This window comes from Taudactylus pleione, unplaced genomic scaffold (genome assembly GCF_031769625.1).
Source record: "Taudactylus pleione unplaced genomic scaffold, aTauple2 ptg000040l, whole genome shotgun sequence".
NCBI lineage: Eukaryota > Metazoa > Chordata > Amphibia > Anura > Myobatrachidae > Taudactylus > Taudactylus pleione.
In genome coordinates, this window is record NW_028284442.1 from 31,036,734 (window position 1) to 31,059,019 (window position 22,286).

Below are 22,286 nucleotides of genomic sequence, written 5' to 3' on the forward strand. Positions count from 1 at the left end.
GAATGCATCTTAGACTACGTATAACTCAAATGCATTGTAAAGATGAGGCTGCAAAGTGTATATTAGTGTATCCAGAGAAAAGGTACAGCCGTCATCATTATCAACTTGACGATGATAACTGACACTTAAAAATATAATAAATAAATACACAAAAATGTGTTGCCGCTCCTAAAATAGTGACCAGCACTAGTGCTATAGTCTGTAATGTAGGAGCACAAGTCATGTGGGGTTGACAATGAGACTGAGCTGACCACAGTATTACATGAGGGGGCCGCAAGTGCAAATTATGTGAAAGTCAAAACTTGCAGTAAAATACAGGAGATTATTCTGACCTCCATTCACAGTTTTATATATATATATATAATATATATATATATATATATATATATTTATCAGCAATAAAATACAAACAGGTTCACCATAAGTTCACAGTTCCTTGTTTGGGCAATTAAAGGTCAAACAACCACTCTAAAAGATCATAGTCAATTTGTGTCCACAAATACTCATAAAGTGCATTAGGTTCCCACCTCAGGAACTGCAGCTCCCCATGGGTGACTCAGCTGGCTGATGTTCCTGCAGATTATCCGATGCTGCGTTGCGTGTAACTTTGTAATTCCCTCCTAAACTGAATCAGGCCCACTATCTGTTATGTGCACTGTGGTTTTAAAATAAAATACCTTTATGCAATATTGGATGCCCCCTCTTCTTCTTCTATTTGTACAGATATATATAAATATATACTGTATATGTTAAATACTTCTGACCTCACCATAGGGCTAATTCAATTCCATCCTAGCAAATATGTAAATGCAGCAGGAGGTGTATGACAGCCCTGCTGCTTTGTGATCACAGCACTGTGACCGAGGTCGCAGGCTGGGATAACCATTGCAACTATCTGTTGCAATGGTTGACAGCGCCAGCCAGCTGAGTAATCCTCAGCTTACGCAGGCTGTCCGGCTTGCGAGGCCAGGAAATTGCATCCGTGGACGCAGCCCCTGTCTTTGTCACTCCCAGAAAACGGGGCCGACACGTCCACGTTTCCCGGAATACCAGCCACTACCACCCTGCTCCTTAAATGCTTCTGCCTGTCAGTCAGGCAGAGGCATAGCAGGGGCTGCGTGCGATCACACAGGACCAGTTTTGCACATTTATATAATGGGTCCTGCGCACGCGCAGATTCCCCATAATACGTGCAATGCTGAACTAGCCCCCATAGCAATATAATAAATATGAAATCTGAACGAATAATATGTTTTTTTTTTTATGGGGCAACCCCTTTGAACTCCTGCCTAATTACAAAGACTCGTTAAAGAGAATACATAAGTACTCTCTAGCCTAAAAACCTACATTTCCTCCCCAAAACTTCAGCAATACTGTTACGTGTTCACCCTTTTGCTGCCTGCTAGCACCTGCACTTGTCTTCTTTGTAGGAAGTGGTGGTGTTAGTGTGAAAGGGAAGCCCGTGGGAAATATGAGGTATAATGGTAAGAGATTGGAAGTGGCACAGCAAAGGTTTATTAATGAGAGTCTTTCATCTGCCTCTGCATCTTCTGAAGCACCTCCTGCATTCTCCGCAGCTGCAAAACATAATAGAGCTTAAATAGAGACCAAGCACATATGTGCCATATCTTAGTCAATAATACAGTATTACAATGGAAAGTGTATAGATGAAATCATATGCAAATACATGAGTTTGCAAATGAAACACATATTATGATATTATGTATGATAGTCCCAGAATGAATGAATGCAGTCCCAGAACAGCAAAATCCTCCACCCCCAGTGAAATTAACCAGTGACTCCGCAATGGGCGTCGTTCCTGGTAGTGGCTTCCCATTGGAAGCGTGACCTGCTAATCAAACGCCAGACAGTCCCAGGGAAAGTGCTTTCTCCCCCTATGACTGCGATTAGCAGAGAGAGCACTTCCAATAGGAAGCCACATTTTGCCTTATCAGACTTCTAGGTGGTGAAACAATTAGCCCCACCTATGATCTACCAAACCATGCCTAGATTTGTCCAAATTACACCTAGGTTTGCCACACCCATTCCCACAAACCACACCCACATTTACATGCTGGATCCTGGGGTCGGAACAATCCTGCCAGTGCCAAAAGAGGGACTGTTGAAATGCACTATCCCGCTATATGATTTACGTTTATCATATCTGTGTAAGTTTTCTATAAAATTAAGAAAAATATAATGATTGTGTGTTGGTACCTACGAACACCTTGGGGGAAATTTACTAAGTAGTGGGTTTTTGGCAGGATCAGTTTTTGGAACCTGAAGGTGATTGACATCAGGTTCAGTTTAGAAGGTCAAAGCCACCCTTAGTAAATACTGTAGTTTTGACCATGAACCCTCCCCGTCCTAATCCAACATAAACTACTGCTTAGCAAATTTAGCCCCTTTGTGTTTACCCCAGTAATAGTTACTATTCTACTAGAGAATTATACATTTGGAGTCACACCTATCCTGTGCTTGCCCTCGATACCTTTTATTTGTAGACAAAATGTTCTAATTATTTCAATTGTAAAAAAATATTTTACTCTTTTCTATCATGTAATTAGTTACTAAGGGCTCTATTTACTACAATCCGCATTTGTAATGCAGATTGTAGTGTGATATTATCGACTGAATTCACATTGCGAATTCAGGCAATATCACAGGGATTTGCTACAAATCCCTTGCAGGGACAGAGCTTGCAAGAAAGCTCTGTCCCTGCGAATCCCCTCCGCACTCTAGTCATGATATTTTCGCAAATAAAATACTGTGACTAGTGCCCCGCGCATGGGCTGACCGGCCACCGCTGCTACCCCCCCGGCGCTAAGCCCTGCCCCGACACGAAGCCCCGCCCCCGCTATTGCGGACCCCCACGTGACTCCCCCTCCCTTAATAGCACTTAGTCATCGGTGCTCCGGTGATATCTTCCATGCCTCCGGTCAGCTGACAGCTGATATCCCATACTGCACTGGGACCCGATCACCTGATGACCGGGCCACAGTGCAGCATGGGAGACCAGCTGACCAGAGGGGAGTCATCAGCGGAGCCCCGACCACCGGTCCCTGGAGTCAGGTAAGTAAATTTTTTTTTTTACTAATTTTTTTTTTCAGTGTATCAGCTTGTGGTCTGTTTAGACCACACAGCTGATCACTGGGACCGACTCCGGGCTCTGCTCTGCCTTTTAGAGCTGAGTAGGAGTCCAGTAACCGGGAGAGACCCTGGATAACGCCACCTCCAGTTATTATCACAGGGCTTTCCCCGGTATTTTTTTACAATTTATTTTTAGTAACTTTGGTCGGATCACATTTCCCATTACAATTATGGGAAATGCGATCTGCTTACTAAAAATAAGTGATACTTAGGGGTTGGAGTAGAATTTTACGAATTCTACTCCAATTGCCCTGTAATAACTATAGGTGACACTAAAATAATGTGAAAAGGGTGTGAAAACACCCTTTTTCACTTTATTTCAGTAAAAATAATGTTAATAAGTAGAGCCCTAAGGGGTCTATTTGCTAAGCTGTGTTAGGAGACAGAGTGAAAAATGATAAGAAAGTGATAAGGTGCCAGCCAATCAGCTCCCAACAGTCATCTCACAGGCTGTGTTTGAAAAATGACAGTTGGGAGCTGATTGGCTGGCACCTTATCACTTTCTTATCACTTTTCACTCTGTCTCCTAACACTGCTTAGTAAATAGACCCCTTTATCTTTAATGTACTTGAAACGTATAATATGAGATATGGTAAGAAAGAACTTACCCTTGTTATTTCTATTTCTACGAAGTCCATAGGGTTCCACAGGATACCTTGGGGTATAGGTGTGACATCAGTCGCTGGGCACCATAGAGTTAAGCTTTTCAGCCTCCCAGGGTGCACTAGGGTCCCCCTCCTATACCCCGCCCCCGAGCCAAGGCACCTCAGTTAGTTATCAAGCCATAGGCCGGAGGAGGAGAAGGAAGAGAGAGAAAAAAGATCTGGACACATACAAGAATCACATTCTCACCAGAGGGAGACGGAAAACCGGTGACCAGAGCAAAGCCCATCTGCAGCACAGGTGCGACAGGGCGGGAGTCCTGTGGAACCCTATGGACTTCGTAGAAATAGAGATAACAAGGGTAAGTTCTTACCATATCTCATATTTTCTACTTCAGGGTCCATAGGGTATCCACAGGATACCTTGGGGATGTCCCAAAGCAGTATCCTTTAAGGGTGGGGACGCTCCTGTGCAGAAAGGAGAATCCGCCGCCCGAAGGAAGCATCCTGAGAGGCGAAGGTGTCAAACCTGTAATACCTCACGAAGGTATGGACAGAGGACCACGTAGCAGCCTTGCAGATCTGAACTGCCGAGGCACCACGTCGAGCTGCCCACGAAGGACCCACAGACCTAGTGGAATGAGCCTTCAGAGAAGGAGGGACCGGTAGGCCTTCATGAAGATAAGCTCACTGAGCCCAGTGGTTCAAACGGCCTCCTTGGAGAGCCCTAAGGACCACAGCCAAATTTCAAGGCGCCACAGGTGGAACAAAGGGCGGCTGAATGCGGAGAACACCCTGCATAAAGGTGCGCACATCCGGGATTGTAGCAATCCTACGGTGAAACCAGACAGATAGGGCCGAAACCTGTACCTTCAAAGAAGCAAGGCGAAGCCCATGATCTAGTCCCGCTTGCAGGAAGGCGAGAATCCGAGACAGACGAAACTCCCGCGGTGCATAACCTCTCGGTCGACACCACTGGAAGAACGTATGCCACACGCGATTGTATATCCTCGCGGAAGACGGTTTCCGAGCTCGTAACATGGTACGCACCACAGAGCTGGAAAACCCCCGGGACCTCAGCATGGCCGTCTCAACAGCCACGCCGTCAAAGACAGCCGAGTCAGGTCCGGGTGAAGGCAAGGACCCTGAGACAGAAGGTCCGGTCGTAGCGGCAACCGCAGAGGACTGTCCACGGACAGACCCCGAAGGTCTGAGAACCAGTGCCGTCTGGGCCACGCGGGAGCTATCAACAGGAGCGTCCCTCCTTCCTGTTTGAATTTCCGGATTACCCGTGGAAGAAGGGAGACCGGAGGGAACAGGTATGCGAACCGGAACGTCCACCGGATGGACAGAGCATCCACCAGAGACGCCCCTTCGTCTCTTGTGCGAGACCCGTACACCGGCAACTTGTTGTTGTGCCGGGACGCCATGAGGTCGATTTCCTGAAGACCCCACCTGTCCACCAGTAGTTGAAAAACGTCCGGGTGCAGGGACCATTCCCCCGGATGAACGTCCTGGCGACTTAGAAAGTCCGCCTCCCAATTTAGCACTCCCGGGATGAAGACCGCTGATATGGCCGGAAGATTGCGCTCCGCCCAAACCAGGATCCGAGAGACCTCTACGAGAGCCGCCCGACTGCGAGTTCCTCCTTGCCTGTTTATGTAGGCCACGGTGGTAGCGTTGTCCGACTGGACCTGCACCGGGCGACCCTGGAGAAACCGCTGTGCCTGCTGGAGAGCATTGAAGACCGCACGGAGTTCCAAGATATTTATTGGAAGCTCCGCTTCTGTCGGCGTCCACCTGCCCTGGAACAAGTGTGGGCCCGAAACTGCTCCCCAGCCCCGAAGACTGGCGTCCGATGTCAACAGGACCCAATTTGGAACCCAGAACGGACGTCCCTTGTTGAGGTGGGTCGTCTGTAACCACCACGCAAGGGACAGGCGAACCTCCGGGGTGAGCACAATCGTCTGGGACTTCAGAGGCAGCCCGTTCCACTTGGACAGGATCAGGTGCTGCAGAGGTCTGGAGTGAAACTGGGCGTATTCCACCATGTCGAACACCGACACCATGGAGCCCAGTAACCTCATCGCCGAGTGTAAGGACACCCGGCGGCTGTTCAGGCAACTGCGCACCCTTGACTGTAAAGCAGAGATCTTGTCCTCCGTCACGAAGATCCTTTGCTGTCCCGAGTCCAATAAGGCTCCAAGATGCAGAATCCTCCGAGACGGGATTAGAGTGGACTTCTGCCAGTTGATTAGCCAGCCCTGCCGTTGCAGCAGTGCAATGGTCAGGTCCAAGTGGCGTAACAGGAGCTCTGGAGATCCTGCCACCAATAACAGGTCGTCCAAATACGGCAACATGCGGACTCCCTGCAGCCGCAGAGAAGCCGCCATGACCGCCATCACCTTGGTGAAAACACGTGGTGCTGTTGCCAGGCCAAAAGGTAACGCCCGAAACTGGAAGTGGTCGCTGCGGATTGCAAACCTGAGGAACTGTTGATGGCGCAAAAGAATAGGGACATGCAGGTAAGCGTCCTGTATGTCCAATGACACCAAGTAGTCCCCAGGTTCCAGCGCCAGAATGATGGACCGTAGGGTCTCCATCCGAAACTTCGGGACCCGCAAAGACTTGTTGAGTGCTTTGAGGTTGAGAATCGGACGATATGACCCATTGGGTTTCTGTACCAAAAATAGATTTGAATAGAAACCCTGGCCCCTCTGGGAGAATGGAACAGGCACTATAACTCCAGCCTGGAGCATAGTGTGCAATACCTTCCGCAGCTCCGTAGCCTTGTTCCGGTCTGATGGTAGACCCGTGGTGAAGAAGCGAGCCGGGGGTCTGTGCCGGAAGGAGAGGGCGTATCCGTGGGAAACCACCTCCAGAACCCAAGTGTCTGTCGTAGTGGTCGACCAACACTGGGCGAACTGTAGCAGGCGGCCTCCCACCCTGGGATCCCCCAAAGGGAGGCCCGGACCGTCAGGCCGCAGGCTTGTCATCTGGCTTGGGGGCCGGACGTCTGGTACTCCATGCCTGCTTCCTGGGCTTGACCGATTTCTTAGGGCCAGCCTGTCGAGGAAACGACTGTGGTTTGGGCCTGCCCTGGGCCCTAGATGACCGAAAGGACGATGGTCCAGAACCAGAAGGAGCAGCGGCCGACGGGAGACAAGCAGATTTGGCTGCCGCCAGCGTGGCCACAATCTTATCCAGATCCGGACCGAAGAGAACTTCTCCGGTAAACGGCAACGCTTCCAGATCTTTCTTGGAATCTGCGTCCGCCTTCCAGGATCGCAGCCACAAGGTGCGACGAGCAGCTACCGCTGCTGAAGAAATTCTAGACACCAGAGTACTAATGTCTAGAGCCGCCTCGTTGATGTAGGTGGCCGAATCACGGAGATTGCCAATCAACTCCGCCTGTTCGGCCGGACAGTCGGATTCAAAAGAAGCCTCTAATGAATCCGCCCAGCGCTCCATCGCTCTGGCAACCCAGCAAATGGCCATAGCCGGCCGTGCTGCCCCCCCTGCAAGGGAATAAGCGGACTTCAGGCAGATTTCTACCTTGCGGTCCGTAGCATCCTTAAGGGAGGACATGGATGGCATCGGCAATGTGGCACTACGGACAAGACGGGTCACGTGAGAATCCACCTGTGGAGGGGATTCCCACTTAGCAAAATAATTATCCGCAAACGGATAAGCCACCGCCAGGCGTCTCTGCGGCTGGTATCTTTTGCCAGGTTGTTTCCACGCCTCCTCTAAATGGTCCACCAACTGACCCGAAAAAGAGGAAAGACTGTGGCATCGCCCTTCACATCTTTGAAAAAGGCATACTTAGATTTAGCCGCTGGGGGAACTTCGTCCTCCATCACCAAGGCTGTGCGGACCGCCCGAATAAGTCCAGGAATATATACTTTGGACTTAGCATCAGCGTCCTTAGTATGGAGAGGTTCCTGATCGTAAGGATCCAGAATCTCCCCATCATCAGACGTCCCTTCGTCATCCTCATAAGGAGCGGACAGAGACGCCACCGGCCTTTTATGAGGCCGCATCACAGACTCCCCTTGCAACACATCCGACAAGTGCTGTACAGAACTCGTCAGGGAGTTAACCCACGCTGGCTCCTGAGAACCCGGGAGCGGGGAAATAGGGAGACTGTGGGGTACCACCAATTGTCGTGGGAACCCCTGCATGGGTGACGACACCACAGACTGCTGGGACAAACCCATCGGAGTAAACGCGGGCTGCGGAGCTAACTGGCCCACTAAAGCTGTTAACGCCTGAGCGAAACAAGCCCAGGGCGGCTCCTGTACCGGTGCTGTAACCGTAATAGGCCGCGCCATGGACAAACACTGCCGGCAAAGGCCCTCCGCGCTACCCTCCCCCTCCGCTAACGGTACTTTGCACGTGGTACACTGTAGCCGGAGGGGAAAATCACTTTCAGACATGATGGCACCACGTATGTGACCTCTCTCACCAATTAAGTATTAAATAGGCGAGAGACCACCCTGCAGCACCGCACCGCAAGGGCTTTAGCAGAAAGAACAGGGACAGTAATAAAGCTGACAGTTTAGAGAAGAAAAGTTACAGGCAGCGCTAGCACAGTCACATACAATGCAGAGAAATAACAATTCCTGCACTAACAGCGCTGATCACTCAACTACACAGACACAGGGCCTGGTAGGACACAGCGCTGCATACACAGACCTGAGCCACAGCGGAGGAGAGGTATGCGGGGGGACCCAGACCACGATGCTTCCGTCCAGCACTTCCAGCAGCGTTCACCATGCGTTCTGGAGAAGATGGCCGCCGAGGAGCAGAGAGGAGGCTGGCCTGGGGGAGGAGCGCTGCCACAGGACCAGTCGGCAGCATGCAGAGAGGGCTGTGTGCAGCGGGGGAGGCGCCGGCTGTGAGACAGGGAAGGCGCGCTCCCCAGGCATGCATTTAACCCCTGGGACGCCGCAGCGCTACCGCTCTGCTGCGGTCCGCTGTCCCAGGGGGTAGTGGAAAGCGCAGGTTGGTCGCCTGGCTCCACGCTGCAGCCAGTCCCCAGGGAGCCCCCTGCCTGGGGACTTAGGACCATGTGACCAGTGGGGACCCACCGCGGGACCCCGCTGCTTACCTTTGTCCCCCTTGGATCCGGCCATGGTCCGGAACATCTGGGGTCACCGCTAGCTGTGACCCCAGATGCTCACCAGCATCCCCGGATCGGTACCGGCGTTCTGGTACCGGCGGGGGTGTAGGGAAGACAGCATGGACGTCAGGACTGACTGTCCATGCTGTACATCCAGATGTGCAGCCACAGCTGCACTGAAGAAAGCTTCAGGGGCTCTTCTAGCCCCCCACTCCGACAGGTGCACCCGACGCCGGCCGGGCACCAAACTAAACTGAGGTGCCTTGGCTCGGGGGCGGGGTATAGGAGGGGGACCCTAGTGCATCCTGGGAGGCTGAAAAGCTTAACTCTATGGTGCCCAGCGACTGACATCACACCTATACCCCAAGGTATCCTGTGGATACCCTATGGACCCTGAAGTAGAAATAGTGTTTTGTGCAAATGTCACAGAGACCCACAACTCACCTCTTCATCCTTCTCCCGGATGAGTCTCAAGGTGTCATGGTCTGGTGATGGAGGCACGCTGGGGATTGGAAAGTCTGTACCACTCTCCCGAGTCAGTTTGCTGTCAGAACAGGAAAGCAAATACAGTAAATCAGACCTTTTGTAAACTAACATCCCACCCAGAATTTGTGCATGGAATCCACAGTTGATTTTTGTAGCTTTCTTATAACAGGAAACATGTGTTCCTGCCTTCCACCCCCTATACAAGCAATACTGCAGCATCATAAATGCCCTATTGACAACTTACACTAGTACATTAACTGCATATATAAACATTTCCAAACATGAACTTATAATAATAATAATAATAATAATAATAATGACGCGGAGACAGATGTGGCGTTTAAACTGGTCGGCCTTTTTATTAATTATAAATCAATTAATAACTTAAACTATGGTGGCAACCGAAAGAAACAGCAGCCATCAGAGGTCAGTGACTACTAAATCAGATGACTAGAAAAACTTGCAGGGCCAATTGCCCACTCAGCAAGTCCATAGGTCACATGAGACTCTCCTATACCTTCCAACGTACTGTTAGCCAACCAATGCTGCTGACCCCAGCAGTGACAATCAGCCAAAAGGTACAAAGGGGAGTGACCTATTAATCCGGCTGCAGCTCTTTCCCGCCCAACGCCAAAGAAAAAGAAAAAAGCCGACTACAAAAATAGGCAAAATTTAAATAAATAAAAATTAGGGAGGGAGGGAGGGAATGGAAAAAGCAGAAAAGAGGCAGACTTCTATCTGCAGCTGCCCTAAGTAAACTGTAGCTCCTCCCATACCACGCCTTATAACTCTACCATTGGCTACACACTGAAACAGATTAACCCTCTGCTATCTATGCAGTTATGATGTACTACTGTCCTATAGCCTAGGGGTTTAAGGTCCGTCCTGCACACATGGGTGCCCTCCGTCTTCATTAGAAAATATCCGCTGCCGTGGTAGGAATAGGGATGGTAGAGAGAAGTAAAGATCACAAGTTTGCTGGCCCAGATTAATACAGTATGTTTTCTGTCTGCCTTGATACATATGTTGCAGCTATGGGGCCCAGAGACTTAGGGGCCTGACGCAACTGAACCCAGGTCATAAAGTTATCTAAAAGCTGTTCCGGGAATTCTCCGCTAAGCAGTGGGTGGCATATTGTGAATTGGGGGAACGGTGTGGCATGTGTACTGGAAGCATTACAAAGCGGCATATTGCTGACTTGGGGCACTACAGTGTGACATAATATGAACTGGGGGCACTGTGTGTTATAATGTGAACTAGGGCACTACTATGGAGCTTAACAATAACTAGGGCGAGGCGATGAGGGCTCTCCCTATCCACTATTGCAACTTCCTAAATGATCCTTAATGACCTACTAATTAAATCCATGTAAACAGACTCATTGGTTAACGCTGATTGTTGACTGTTTTAGTAAAACCCATTATCGGTATGTGGAGTCTGCTGCTGCACTGACCACCTGCACATACTTTCGGTTCCGTTCTCTGACCACCCGCTGTGTCAGGTTCTGGATGCACTGGGCCCGGTAGTTCTCGTAGTGGGTCTCTCGGGTCACATCTTTAAGGTCTTGCATGTGAGTGCGGATCAGCATTGTGCGCAGCTTCACAAAGTCACAGTGCTGCTCATTCTCCACTAGGGAAGATAGAACGTTGTTAGGACAGAGTATGGATGACATAGAATGACTGAGCTTACTGTACAGATTCAATCATAACTTACATTTATCAACAACTAACTCTATTAACCTGCTTTATATTCTGTTGATCAAAACAGTTACATTTAATACTACACAAATAACGGCATCTTATTGACTATCCAGCTCTCATATGTTTTGGATAGCCAATAAAATAAATCAGAACTTGCACTAATTTAGCAAAAAGAATTTAGTAGATCTGAACCGCTCATCTCTAGTTTCTACATGTGGGGGTTTTAGTTAATGACACTTTATGAAGTTACCCTTTATGAGGAAATTACAACATATTGGGAAACTATCTATGGTTTCTGTCTGATTTATCATCAATTTCTGCAGTTCAGCCAAAAATGCCATCACATACCAAGATAAAATTATTCCAAATCAAGGTTTTACTGTGACTAATATATTTAAAGCCAGAGCAGATTATCTATTACACAGGAGTAATGTAAGGCTCTGTCTAGTGATTGGTCTCACCGGGAGGAGGCTACTTTCATACGGTGCCATTAAGCAGAGTACGGTAAGGCTGTGTCTAGTGATTGGTCTCACCAGGAGCAGGCTACTTTTATACAGTGCCAATAGGCAGAGTACAGTAAGGCTGTGTCTAGTGATTGGTCTCACCAAAAGAGGCTACTTTTATACGGTGCCATTAGGCAGAATACGGTAAGGCTGTGTCTAGTGATTGGCATCACTAGGAGCAGGCTGCTTTCATACGGTACCTACTGCCAACTACCTGTCTTTATTCTGATTTTGTGTCCCCCTTATTCTATGTCACTCAATTTTTTGCTAATTGCAGAGAGGGAGAAAGAGGGGGAGGTTCTCTTACTATATGAATTGCTTAACACAACTTTAGCATCCAGGGTGCCAGCAAATTCAAATACATTGCCTTACTTACAGTAGCCATATATGCTATAGTATATAGGACCTCATTCAGAGTCGGTCGTTGTGGCCGCACGGTTGTAAGGGAAAAGGGGCCAGATATGCAAATGATGCACTTGCAAGTTGCGTCCTTAAGATCGGATCGTTAGCTGGCCGACCAAGGGGAGGATGCGGCCGTAAGACAAAAAATACGCCCCCTTCTCGTACGCATTACACGTCATCTCCGTGCATATAAGGATTAATCGAGACCATCGGAAACCATCGGAACTGGTCGTAGAGCTTAAGATTGACCATACCCTCTCTTAAGCTCTACGATCAAGTCAGTGTAAAAACCTCCCATGTCACGTGTGCTATGACAATACTTTGTTAATTATGCACTCCCATAAAACGCCGCCTGCGTTCGGATCTCCACTCCCCCGTTCACAAGCACCTTCCCCTGTTACCACCCACAAACCCTCATCCTGTCACTCAAACTAACGACCTGGCCAAGTTCAAGGAGAGAGATATTTCCGATCATAACAGCTAGTTTGCGCACGCGCATTGCGAATTTTACGCATGCGCAGTTTAGCGAACATCGGTGGCGTACGACCGTGCGGCCGCAACAACCGATTCTGAATGAGGTCCATAGTCTTTAGACCACTTAGTGGTATTGAGACAGGTGTCTTGACTGAGCTGCACTATGCTTTTGAACCTGCCAACACAAGGGGAGAAGTATCAAACCTTCTAAAGAGGACAAGTGGAGAAATTGTTAATAACAACCAATCAGCGTCTAGCTATCATTTATCTTGTACATTCTCCTATAAAATGATAGCTAGAATCTAATTGATTAGTTGTTATGGGCAACTTCTCTACTTATAATTATGGGGAATAGGTAGGAATCCCATTTGCCATTATGATGGTTCCACATGGTCTAGGATGATCGTGTAATGAGGCAGATAAGAGCCACCGAGCTCTTATCTGTAGTTGTTTTACTGTAAATACAGAACGTATGCAAAGATATGGCGCTAGAGAGGGAGAAAATGTAATTTGCTGGGAAATATCCTGCAGATTGTGAACGAAACCCTTTAGGGCAAAGTCCTCATTAAATGAACCTAACTCTCTTTTCTACATTGCTCAGAGTAGAGGGAAGATTGGCTCACAGCACATTATAGTCTAATAATAATAAGCGGATACAAATGTCCCGTAACTGTCCTGTATGCAAATACATTTTATGTAACCAAAGACAAGGAGACATGTAAATCTTACCCTCTAACTGCAGTACACTTACAATGGCAATATGCAAGAGTGTAAAACAATAATCCTGAAAAATGGTAATTATTCCAGGACTGATGCTAAATATATGGCACAGAATGAACTTTCCTAAGGGCTACATATTATTGCTCGAGGCTCCTGTAGCTACACCAATATGTGTCATCAGATCATGTTTCATCTAAGTTTAACTCTTTTGTAGAGAAACATTGATATGCAGAGTGGTGCATGGAACCTTTCATTTAGACTTATTCATCGTATATTGGGCCTGATTCAGAGCCGGACGCTATTGGCGCTCGCTCGTTCAGAAAAAAGGGGTGGCTATTCAAATGAACCGTTCGCTCTTTGCGGTCTGTTCACGCCTCTATGTCTGAACGAGCGAACAAAACTTGCGGTCGTTTTTTGGGAAACTACGCCCCCTGGCCGCTCACATCCTACGTCATGTCCTCTATTTATTAGATTAATCGAGTACATCGACCAGCGTATGAACTGCTCGCTATTCTTGTGGTTGGTTTTTCCTACCGCAATCTTGCGAGCAGTTCTGACTATAAAATAACCCAGTGACGTGGTCAATGACGCTGCTGTATTAATTATGCACACCCTTAAAACGCCCGTTTTGACCTTTAAGCACGCCTGCGTTCTGATCTCCACTCCCCGTTTTCAAGCACCTTCCCCCGTTACCACCCACATACACCTCCTCCTGTCACTCAAAATAGCAGGCATTCGCTATTTAGCGAACAAACGATTTTCGGCCGCACTGACTGGTTCGCGCATGCGTATTACGATCCGTACGCATGCGCAGTTGGGCAAACATCGCTCGGAACGAAAGAGCGGCCGCTTACGAGCGGCTCTGAATCAGGCCCCTTGATCTAATTTGTGTCTTTGCAGTGAATATTGGCCCTCATTCAGAGCCGTTCGCTATTTGCGGTCGTTCGTTTAAAAACAAGGGGTGGCTATTCAAATGATCCGTACGCACATTGCAGTCTGTTCACACCTCTAAGTCTGAACGAACGAGCAAAACATACGCTCGTTTATTTGTTAAAAACGCCCCCTGGCCGCTCGCACCATACGTCATGTCCGCTATTTATTAGATTAATCGAGTACATCGACCAGCGTATGAACTGCTCGCTATTCTTGTGGTTGGTGTTTGCTACCACAAATTTGCGAGCAGTTCTGGCTCTAAAATAACCCAGTGACGTGGTCATTGACGCTGCTGTTTTAAATATACACACCCATAAAACGCCCGTTTTGACCTTTAAGCACGCCTGCGTTCGGATCTCCACTCCCCATTTTCAAGCACCTTCCCCTGTTACCACCCACATACGCCTCATTCTGTCACTCAAAATAGCAGGCACTTGCTATATAGCGTACAAACGATTTTCGGCCGCACTGACTGGTTCGCGCATGCGTACTAAAAAGCGTACGCATGCGCAGATGTGCAAACATCGCTCGGAACGAGCGTACTGCCGCTAACGAGCGGCTCTGAATGAGGGCCATTGTCTACACATATAGGAGTAAATTTACTAAAGTGAGAGTCTTTAGAAGTGGAGATGTTGCCCATAGCAACCAATCAGATTCTAGCTATTATCTTCTAGAAGGTGCTAGATAAATGTTAAGTAGAATCTGATTGGTTGCTATGTGCAAAATCTCCACTTTTAAAAACCCGCCGTTTAGTAAATATACCCCATAGAGTCAGTTCTGTCTTTGCTGCCACCCCAATATGTGGATGCTGCTGACAGTCAATATGTCGACAGCATTATATCAACGGGAGATTACCGACATTGTTGCAATGTTACTTAAAGCATTGTAAGTAATTATAACTTTAAATATGATTCTTTACAATCATGTACACTGTTACAATGCTTTAAATAACATTAAAACGTTGCCGGCAATCTCCCTTCAATACAATGCTGTTGACATATTGAGGGTTGACAGCATCCACATCGACAAAGTAACTACTTCCCATGTAGGGATGACATTTCTCATTCATATGTGGAGAGAACCTATGGGGCCCATTTATTAAGGATCGCATTTTGCAATGCGATCAGGGCATGCAGTATCGCCCATGATCGCATTGCAAAATGCGATCATACTGGCCGAATGTATGACCCGGCACATGCACGGAGACGGGCTCCGAAAAGAGCCCGTTCCTGCGATGTGGCCGGAGCGCATTCCAGGCTGCTGCGCATGCGCAGTCCCGCGGACTGCACATGAGCGGCGCCCATTGCCGGCGGAGGGATCTGGAAGATCCCTCCGCCGGCTCAAATGCAGTAAGTGCCCATAGGACACAGCGGCCAACGCTATCTTCAGATGGCGTTAGCTGCTGGGGTCAATATCGGGAATGCGAAGCATTCCCGATATTGATACATTTGGCAGCATCGCATCCCCCATAGAAACCTATGGGGGAGGCGGCTGCCGGCGGCAATGGAGGGATCGCAGCAGGTATTGGAGATACCTGCTGCGGTCCCTCCTTCATACATTCGGGGGATACTAAGTATTTGAGGTAAACCCCCGAAAACAGGTGTTTTCGGGGAATTTACCTCAAATGAGCTTTGATAAATGTGCCCCTATATGAGAAAATCCTATATGTACATGTATGTGTATGCGATTTAGGGCTCGATTCAATGCAACGCGAGTTGAATAGCGCCGGAAGGAGCTCCAGGAGGAGCTATTCAATTAAGCGCACTGTTAACCACGAGTAAGGATTTCTTCTCGCATTCTTCCTCGGGTGCAAGCAGAAATCCGACAAAAGTACAGGCGCAATGCTGTTTTCTGCCCTTAGCGCCGGCGCTATTCAATTCGGGTTGAATTGAATCGAGCCCATTGAACTCACATTACTAGTGGAAATAATCATGAGAATGAGTCTTACCTTCTACAACCCCCCAGGGGTACAGGCGCCCCCTGACACGCTTCCCATTTATCTCCACAATGGTGTTTGAGCCAATCACAGCAAAGGGAATGCTTTTCTGGAAAGAGACAGGCAGTCAGAGAAACGTCCTATGCTCCCTTTCTGCTGTTGTACCCACAAGCAGTAAGAAACAGAGCTGGCACATTTCGAAGTCCAAGACATAATTACTATTATAATTACTGGGCCCTGTAGTGAAAATTAGCAGTACACCCCACCTCTACAGCTATAGCCACACCCTGCATGTCAGTTCTGCTCCATCCCAAAGTAATACACAGCACACAACCTTACAGAAGTATCTCAATGCTAGATACAGTCCAAATCCCAACACTCATACTAATGACTACATTTCATAAATCACTGTGCACTGTACTAACACATATACACACAGGGCCACCATCAGGGGGTACAGCGGATACATGAATAAGGGGCCCAGACAGATTTGGGGGCCTGCTGGTGTCAGATTGTCTTTGTTGTTTAATTATTTTGCTTCAATAATTTTTATTCAACCAGTGATGGGGGAAGGAGAGTGTTTTTGGCGGCTATCTGTACTCAACAGGGCCCACCCAGCAGCAGTGACTGCGAATCAGATTGGCTGTCTGTGGTTACACTGTGGCAGCCATGTGGAGCTCTCATTCTGCAGTCTGTATGACGACGTGATGAGCAGAAAAGCTCCACAAGGCCGTCACTCTGTAATGACAGGCCACTGGTTGTGTACAGAAACTCTGGGTCTCATTCAGACCCGCTCGCGAGCGCAGGACACTCGCAAGCGGGTCGATGGTACCCAAATGCGCATGCGCACGACGGAGGGAGCTCCGTCGTGCGCATGCGCGAGACCCGCATAGCGACAGCTTGGCTGTCGCTCCGGGTCTCGCACCAAAGGGGAGAGTGACAGCACGCCCCCTTTGGTGGGCGTGCCGGGGGCGTGGCTGCCAGGCAGAGGCGTTCCCATGGGAACGCCTACCGTCTGGGTCCGGCCCCACTGACATCACTAGTGATGTCAGTGGGAGTGATTTTGGCTCTGATAGAGCCAAAATCACTCCAGGGCTTGCGGCAGCGAGACCCTACCGCAGGGTCCCGTCGCAAGCCCGATGGTCGCGATGGTCTTGACCATCGCGACCATCATCATGGACGCTCGCATAAGCTGTGGGTGGTAACTCACAGCTATGCGAGCGTCCAAAAGGCCGCTCCAAATTTAAATAGGACGTCCCTGATTCAGAGCGAGCGCTCTGGTCAGAGCGTCCGGCTCTGAATCAGGGCCTCTGTGTCTTCAGCACTTTGACCCATCCCCATCCTGTGGATCTGTCTCTGTGTCCCTATTTACATTATTCTCTCTGACTCCAGTTTTGTATGAGTAACTATATATACCTATTTCTCTATCCTCCCTCCCCGTATGTGCCTCTGCCTGCAACCACATTTGTGTCTCCATCCATCCGTGTGTGCTTCCACCAGCCACATATGTACCTCTGCCCATGTCTGCCTCTGTCTGCCCCCCCATATGTGACTCTGCCTGCCCCCCCATATGTGCCTCTGCCTGCCACCCCATATGTGTCTCTGCCTGCCACCCCATATGTGCCTCTGCCTGCCACCCTATATGTGCCTCTGCCCATGTCTGCCTCTGTCTGCCCCCCCATATGTGCCTCTGCCTGCCCCCCCATATGTGCCTCTGCCTGCCCCCCCATATGTGCCTCTGCCTGCCACCCCATATGTGCCTCTGCCCATGTCTGCCCCCCCATATGTGCCTCTGCCTGCCACCCCATATGTGCCTCTGCCTGCCACCCCATATGTGCCTCTGCCAGCCACCCCATATGTGCCTCTGCCTCTGTCTGCCCCCATATGTGCCTCTGCCTGCCACCCCATAGGTGCCTCTGCCTGCCACCCCATATGTGCCTCTGCCTGCCACCCCATATGTGCCTCTGTCCATGTCTGCCTCTGTCTGCCCCCCCATATGTGCCTCTGCCTGCCATCCCATAGGTGCCTCTGACTGCCACCCCATAGGTGCCTCTGCCAGCCACCCCATATGTGCCTCTGCCTCTGTCTGCCCCCCATATGTGCCTCTGCCTGCCACCCCATATGTGCCTCTGTCCATGTCTGCCTCTGTCTGCCCCCCCATATGTGCCTCTGCCTGCCACCCCATAGGTGCCTCTGCCCAGTGCCAGATTAAGGTCTGCATGGGTCTGGAGCTGAAATTTATGAAGGGCTTATTATGTGCCACAGCAGGGGTGTGTGACAAACGCTGTCGTAGAGTGATTAGTGAAGTGGGGGCATGGCTAGTATGTGGGTGCAGTCAACATAGGGTGTTGGAGGTCATAGCCGGCGCCTATCTTCAACCACTTTATAGTGCCTTCTTAAAAAAATAATGGCAATACCGGACCAGGGCAGCAACGGTTAAATTTTACAGCGTCTGTAACAAGTTAACAACCTGATAGATTCAAGGTTGTTACCTTGTTACAAACGCGGCAAAATATTGGTGATGGGGTGGTCAGTAAACATATCTCTCCCCGGAAGGTGGTGGAAAATAAAAAAATTTTATCACGCAAGAAAGGGTGTGTGAGGTGTCTCAGATGTATAAACAGGTGGCTAATTGGACATAGGAGACACTTTTGTGCATCCCCACTCTGGCATGAAATGCAAAATCAATTACACACATACCCTCAGTTGCAGTTATGCAGTTATTTGATCTGTTTTATTAGATATCGTTGTGGATTCCTCTAATCAGTGTGTGTGTGTGTGTGTGTATATATATATATATATATACACATATTAGGGATGAGCAGGTTTGGATTTCTGAAATCCGAACCCCCCACCAGCCCCCCGATCCGAATCGTAGCCGAGTCAGGCTCGACTTTTCCCGCCTGACTCGGATCTGAAATCGAGGCAAAACGACATCATCCCACATTCCGGATTTCGCGGGTTTTGGATTCTATAAAAGGTGCCCGCGTCGGCGCCATTTATCACTCCGGCTGTCTACAGTGAAGAGGGAGGGTGGGAGCTAGGGCTGGCTATGCTGTGTTGTGCTGCTGTTGTCCATAGGGGCTGGCTGGGCTGTGTCGTGCTGCTGTCATAGGGGCTGTGCTGTGCAGTCAGTTGTCCATAGTGGCTGTGTCCACTCCAAAGTCTATAGGGGCTGGCTGGACTGTGTTGTGCAGTGTCCCATAAAGGCTGTAGTCCTAGAGGGGTGCTGTAGTGTTGTCCAGGGGGTGATCTGTGCATCAGGAGTTCTCCCCCAAAGTGCACTCCAAAAAAAATTAATTCTTTTTTCTGTGTTTGTGAATTATGTGCGCAGTAGCTGCACGTGCATCAACAAAGTAGTGCCAAGCGTGCCCCTGTGTCATAAGTAAAGGGCCGGCTGGCTTGACCGCTAAAGGGTGCTGTAACCCCCAAAGTGCCCTCCAAAATAAAAAAATATTTTCTGTGTTGGTGAATTGTGTGCACTGTGGCCGCAGGTACATTAACAAAGTAGCGCCAAGCGTGCGCCTGTGTCATAAGTAAAGGGCCGGCTGGCTCGTCTGTTAAAGGGTGGTGTAAACCCCAAAGTGCCCTCCAAAATAAAAAAATATTTTCTGTGTTTGTGAATTGTGTGCACAGTGGCCGCACGTACATTAACAAAGTAGCACCAAGCGTGCGCCTGTGTCATAAGTAAAGGGCCGGCTGGTTCATCTATTAAAGGGTGGTGTAACCCCCAAAGTGCACTCCAAACTGTCTTGCCATATGTACCATATGTAAAGGTGAAATAAGTAGGGGTTGGGACGTTAACCACCTAGGAACATCCTCCCTTATACATCACCTGCAGCGCGTTCATAAAAAGTTACTGTCAAGTTCGGAAACTTTGGCTAAGACCGTAAGCAGTCCAGGGACACCTAAATCCCTTTGTCCTGTTGTATCCAAGCGCCTGCAAACCACACCGTCAACTCCCTCCTCGTCAATTTCCTCCTTAGTCAGGATCGGAAGTAGTACTGCAGACCATGTCACTCTTCTATACGGGATTCCTCCAGAGGATCCTGCATTGCTACGCCTACTGCTGCCGCTGCTGCTGTTGCTGCTGCTGGGAGTCGTTCATCAACCCAGAGAGGAAGTAGGAACACCACTACTTTTACTAAACAATTGACCCTCCAACAGTCGTTAGCGAGGAGGATGAAGTACGACAGCAGTCATCCTGAAGCAAAACGGATAACTGAGGCCTTGACTGCTATGTTGGTGTTAGACGTGCGTCCGGTATCCGCCATTAGTGCAGTGGGATTTAGACAATTGATGGAGGTAGCGTGTCCCCGGTTCCAAATCCCATCTAGATTGCACTTCACTAGGCAGGCGATACCGAGACTGTAAACAAACGTCAGAAAAAGTGTTCTCAGTGTCCTGAAAAATGCGGTTGTACCCAATGTCCACTTAACCACGGACATGTGGACAAGTGGAACAGGGCAGACTAAGGACTATATGACTGTGATAGCACACTGGGTAGATGTATCACATTACACAGCAACAACAGCAGCGTCACCAGTAGTAGCATCTCAGAAACGCCAGCTCGTTCCAAGGCAGGCTACGCTGTGTATCACTGGTTTCAGTAAGAAGCACACCACCGACAACCTCTTAGAGAAACTGAGGGAAATCATCGCCCAGTGGCTTACCCCACTTAGACTCTCCTGGGGATTTGTGATATCTGACAATGCCACCAATATTGTCCGGGCATTACATCTGGGCAAATTCCAGCACATCCCGTGTTTTGCTCACACAATAAACTTGGTGGTGCAGAATTTTCTGAAAAGCGACAGGGACGTGCAGGAGACGCTTTGGGTGGCCCGAAAAATTTCTGGCCACTTTCACCATTCAGCGACTGCGTGCCGAAGACTGGAGCGCCAGCAAACACTCTTGAACCTGCCCCGCCATCACCTGAAGCAAGAGGTTGTGACACGGTGGAACTCAACCCTCTATATGCTTCAGAGGATGGAGGAGCAGCAAAAGGCCATTCAAGCCTATACATCCACCTATGACATAGGCAAAGGAGGGGTTATGCACCTGACTCAAGCGCAATGGAGAATGATTTCCGTGTTGTGCAAGGTTCTCCAGCCCTTCGAACTTGCCACACGTGAAGTCAGTTCAGACACTGCCAGCTTGAGTCAGGTCATTCCCCTCATCAGGCTTTTGCAGAAGCAGCTGGAGAAAGTGAAGGAGGAGCTAAGATGGAGCAATTCCGCTCGGCATGTGGGACTTGTGGATAAAGCCCTTCATTTGCTTTGCCAGGATTCCAGGGTGGTCAATCTGTTGAAATCAGACCACTACATTTTGGCCACCGTGCTCGATCCTAGGTTTAAAGCCTATGTGTTGTCTCTCTTTCCGGCCGACACAAGCCTGCAGAGGTGCAAAGCTGGTGAAAACACTGTCAGCTGAAGCGGAACGTGACACGTCAACAGCTCCTTCTTCGTTTTCTCCCGCAACTGGGGCTGCCAGGAAAAAATGTAGGTATCCTAAGCAACCCGCTGGCAGTGATGCAGGGCAGGCAGGAAAAGTTTGGACATCTGGTCCGGACTGAAGGACCTGGCAACAATTTCTGACATGTCTACTGTCACTGTATATGATACTGTCACCATTGACAGAATGGTGGAGGATTACATCGGTGACAGCATCCAAGTAGGCATGTCAGACAGTCCGTACCTGTACTGGCAGGAAAAAGAGGCAATTTGGAGGCCCCTGTACAAACTGGCTCTATTTTACCTGAGTTGCCCCCCCTTCAGTGTGTACTCCGAAAGAGTGTTTAATGCAGCCGGGAACCTTGCCAGCGAAAGGCGTAGGAGGTTGCTTCCACAAAATGTGGAGAAGATGATGTTCATAAAAATGAATTATCAACTCTTCCAGGGAGACCAGCCTCCAGAACAAACAGAGGGACCTGTGGTGGTGGATTCCAGCGGGGATGAATTAATACTCGGTGAGGATGAGGATGTACACAACACTGAAGAGGGTGAGGAATCGGTGGATGTGGACGACATCTTGCCTCCGTAGAGCTAGTTTGTGCAGAGATAGATTAATTGCCAGCTTGTTCTGTGGGGGCCCAAACGAACCAATCATTTCAGCCACAGTCGTGTGGCAGACCCTGGCGCTGAAATGATTGGTTTGTTAAAGTGTGCATGTCCTGTTTATACAACATAATCCCAAGGACAATTCCATCTTGCACCTCTTTTTTTTCTTTGCATTATGTACTGTTTGGGGTCTAGT

The 22,286-nt window shown here is 49.0% G+C and overlaps 1 protein-coding gene across 1 annotated transcript in view; it reads right to left on the minus strand.

Moving 5' to 3' along the window:
- Positions 1 to 397: 397 nt before the first annotated feature.
- Positions 398 to 22,286, minus strand: part of LOC148538498 (septin-5-like) — a 94,799-nt gene continuing 72,910 nt past the window's right edge. The window contains exons 9-12 of the mRNA XM_088454099.1: positions 16,044 to 16,140; positions 10,830 to 10,992; positions 9,322 to 9,421; positions 398 to 1,577 (exon numbers count right to left, since the gene is read on the minus strand). Of these exons, the coding sequence (XP_088310225.1) occupies positions 1,518 to 1,577; positions 9,322 to 9,421; positions 10,830 to 10,992; positions 16,044 to 16,140 (420 nt within the window). The 3' untranslated portion in view covers positions 398 to 1,517. The remainder of the gene's footprint in view (positions 1,578 to 9,321; positions 9,422 to 10,829; positions 10,993 to 16,043; positions 16,141 to 22,286) is intronic.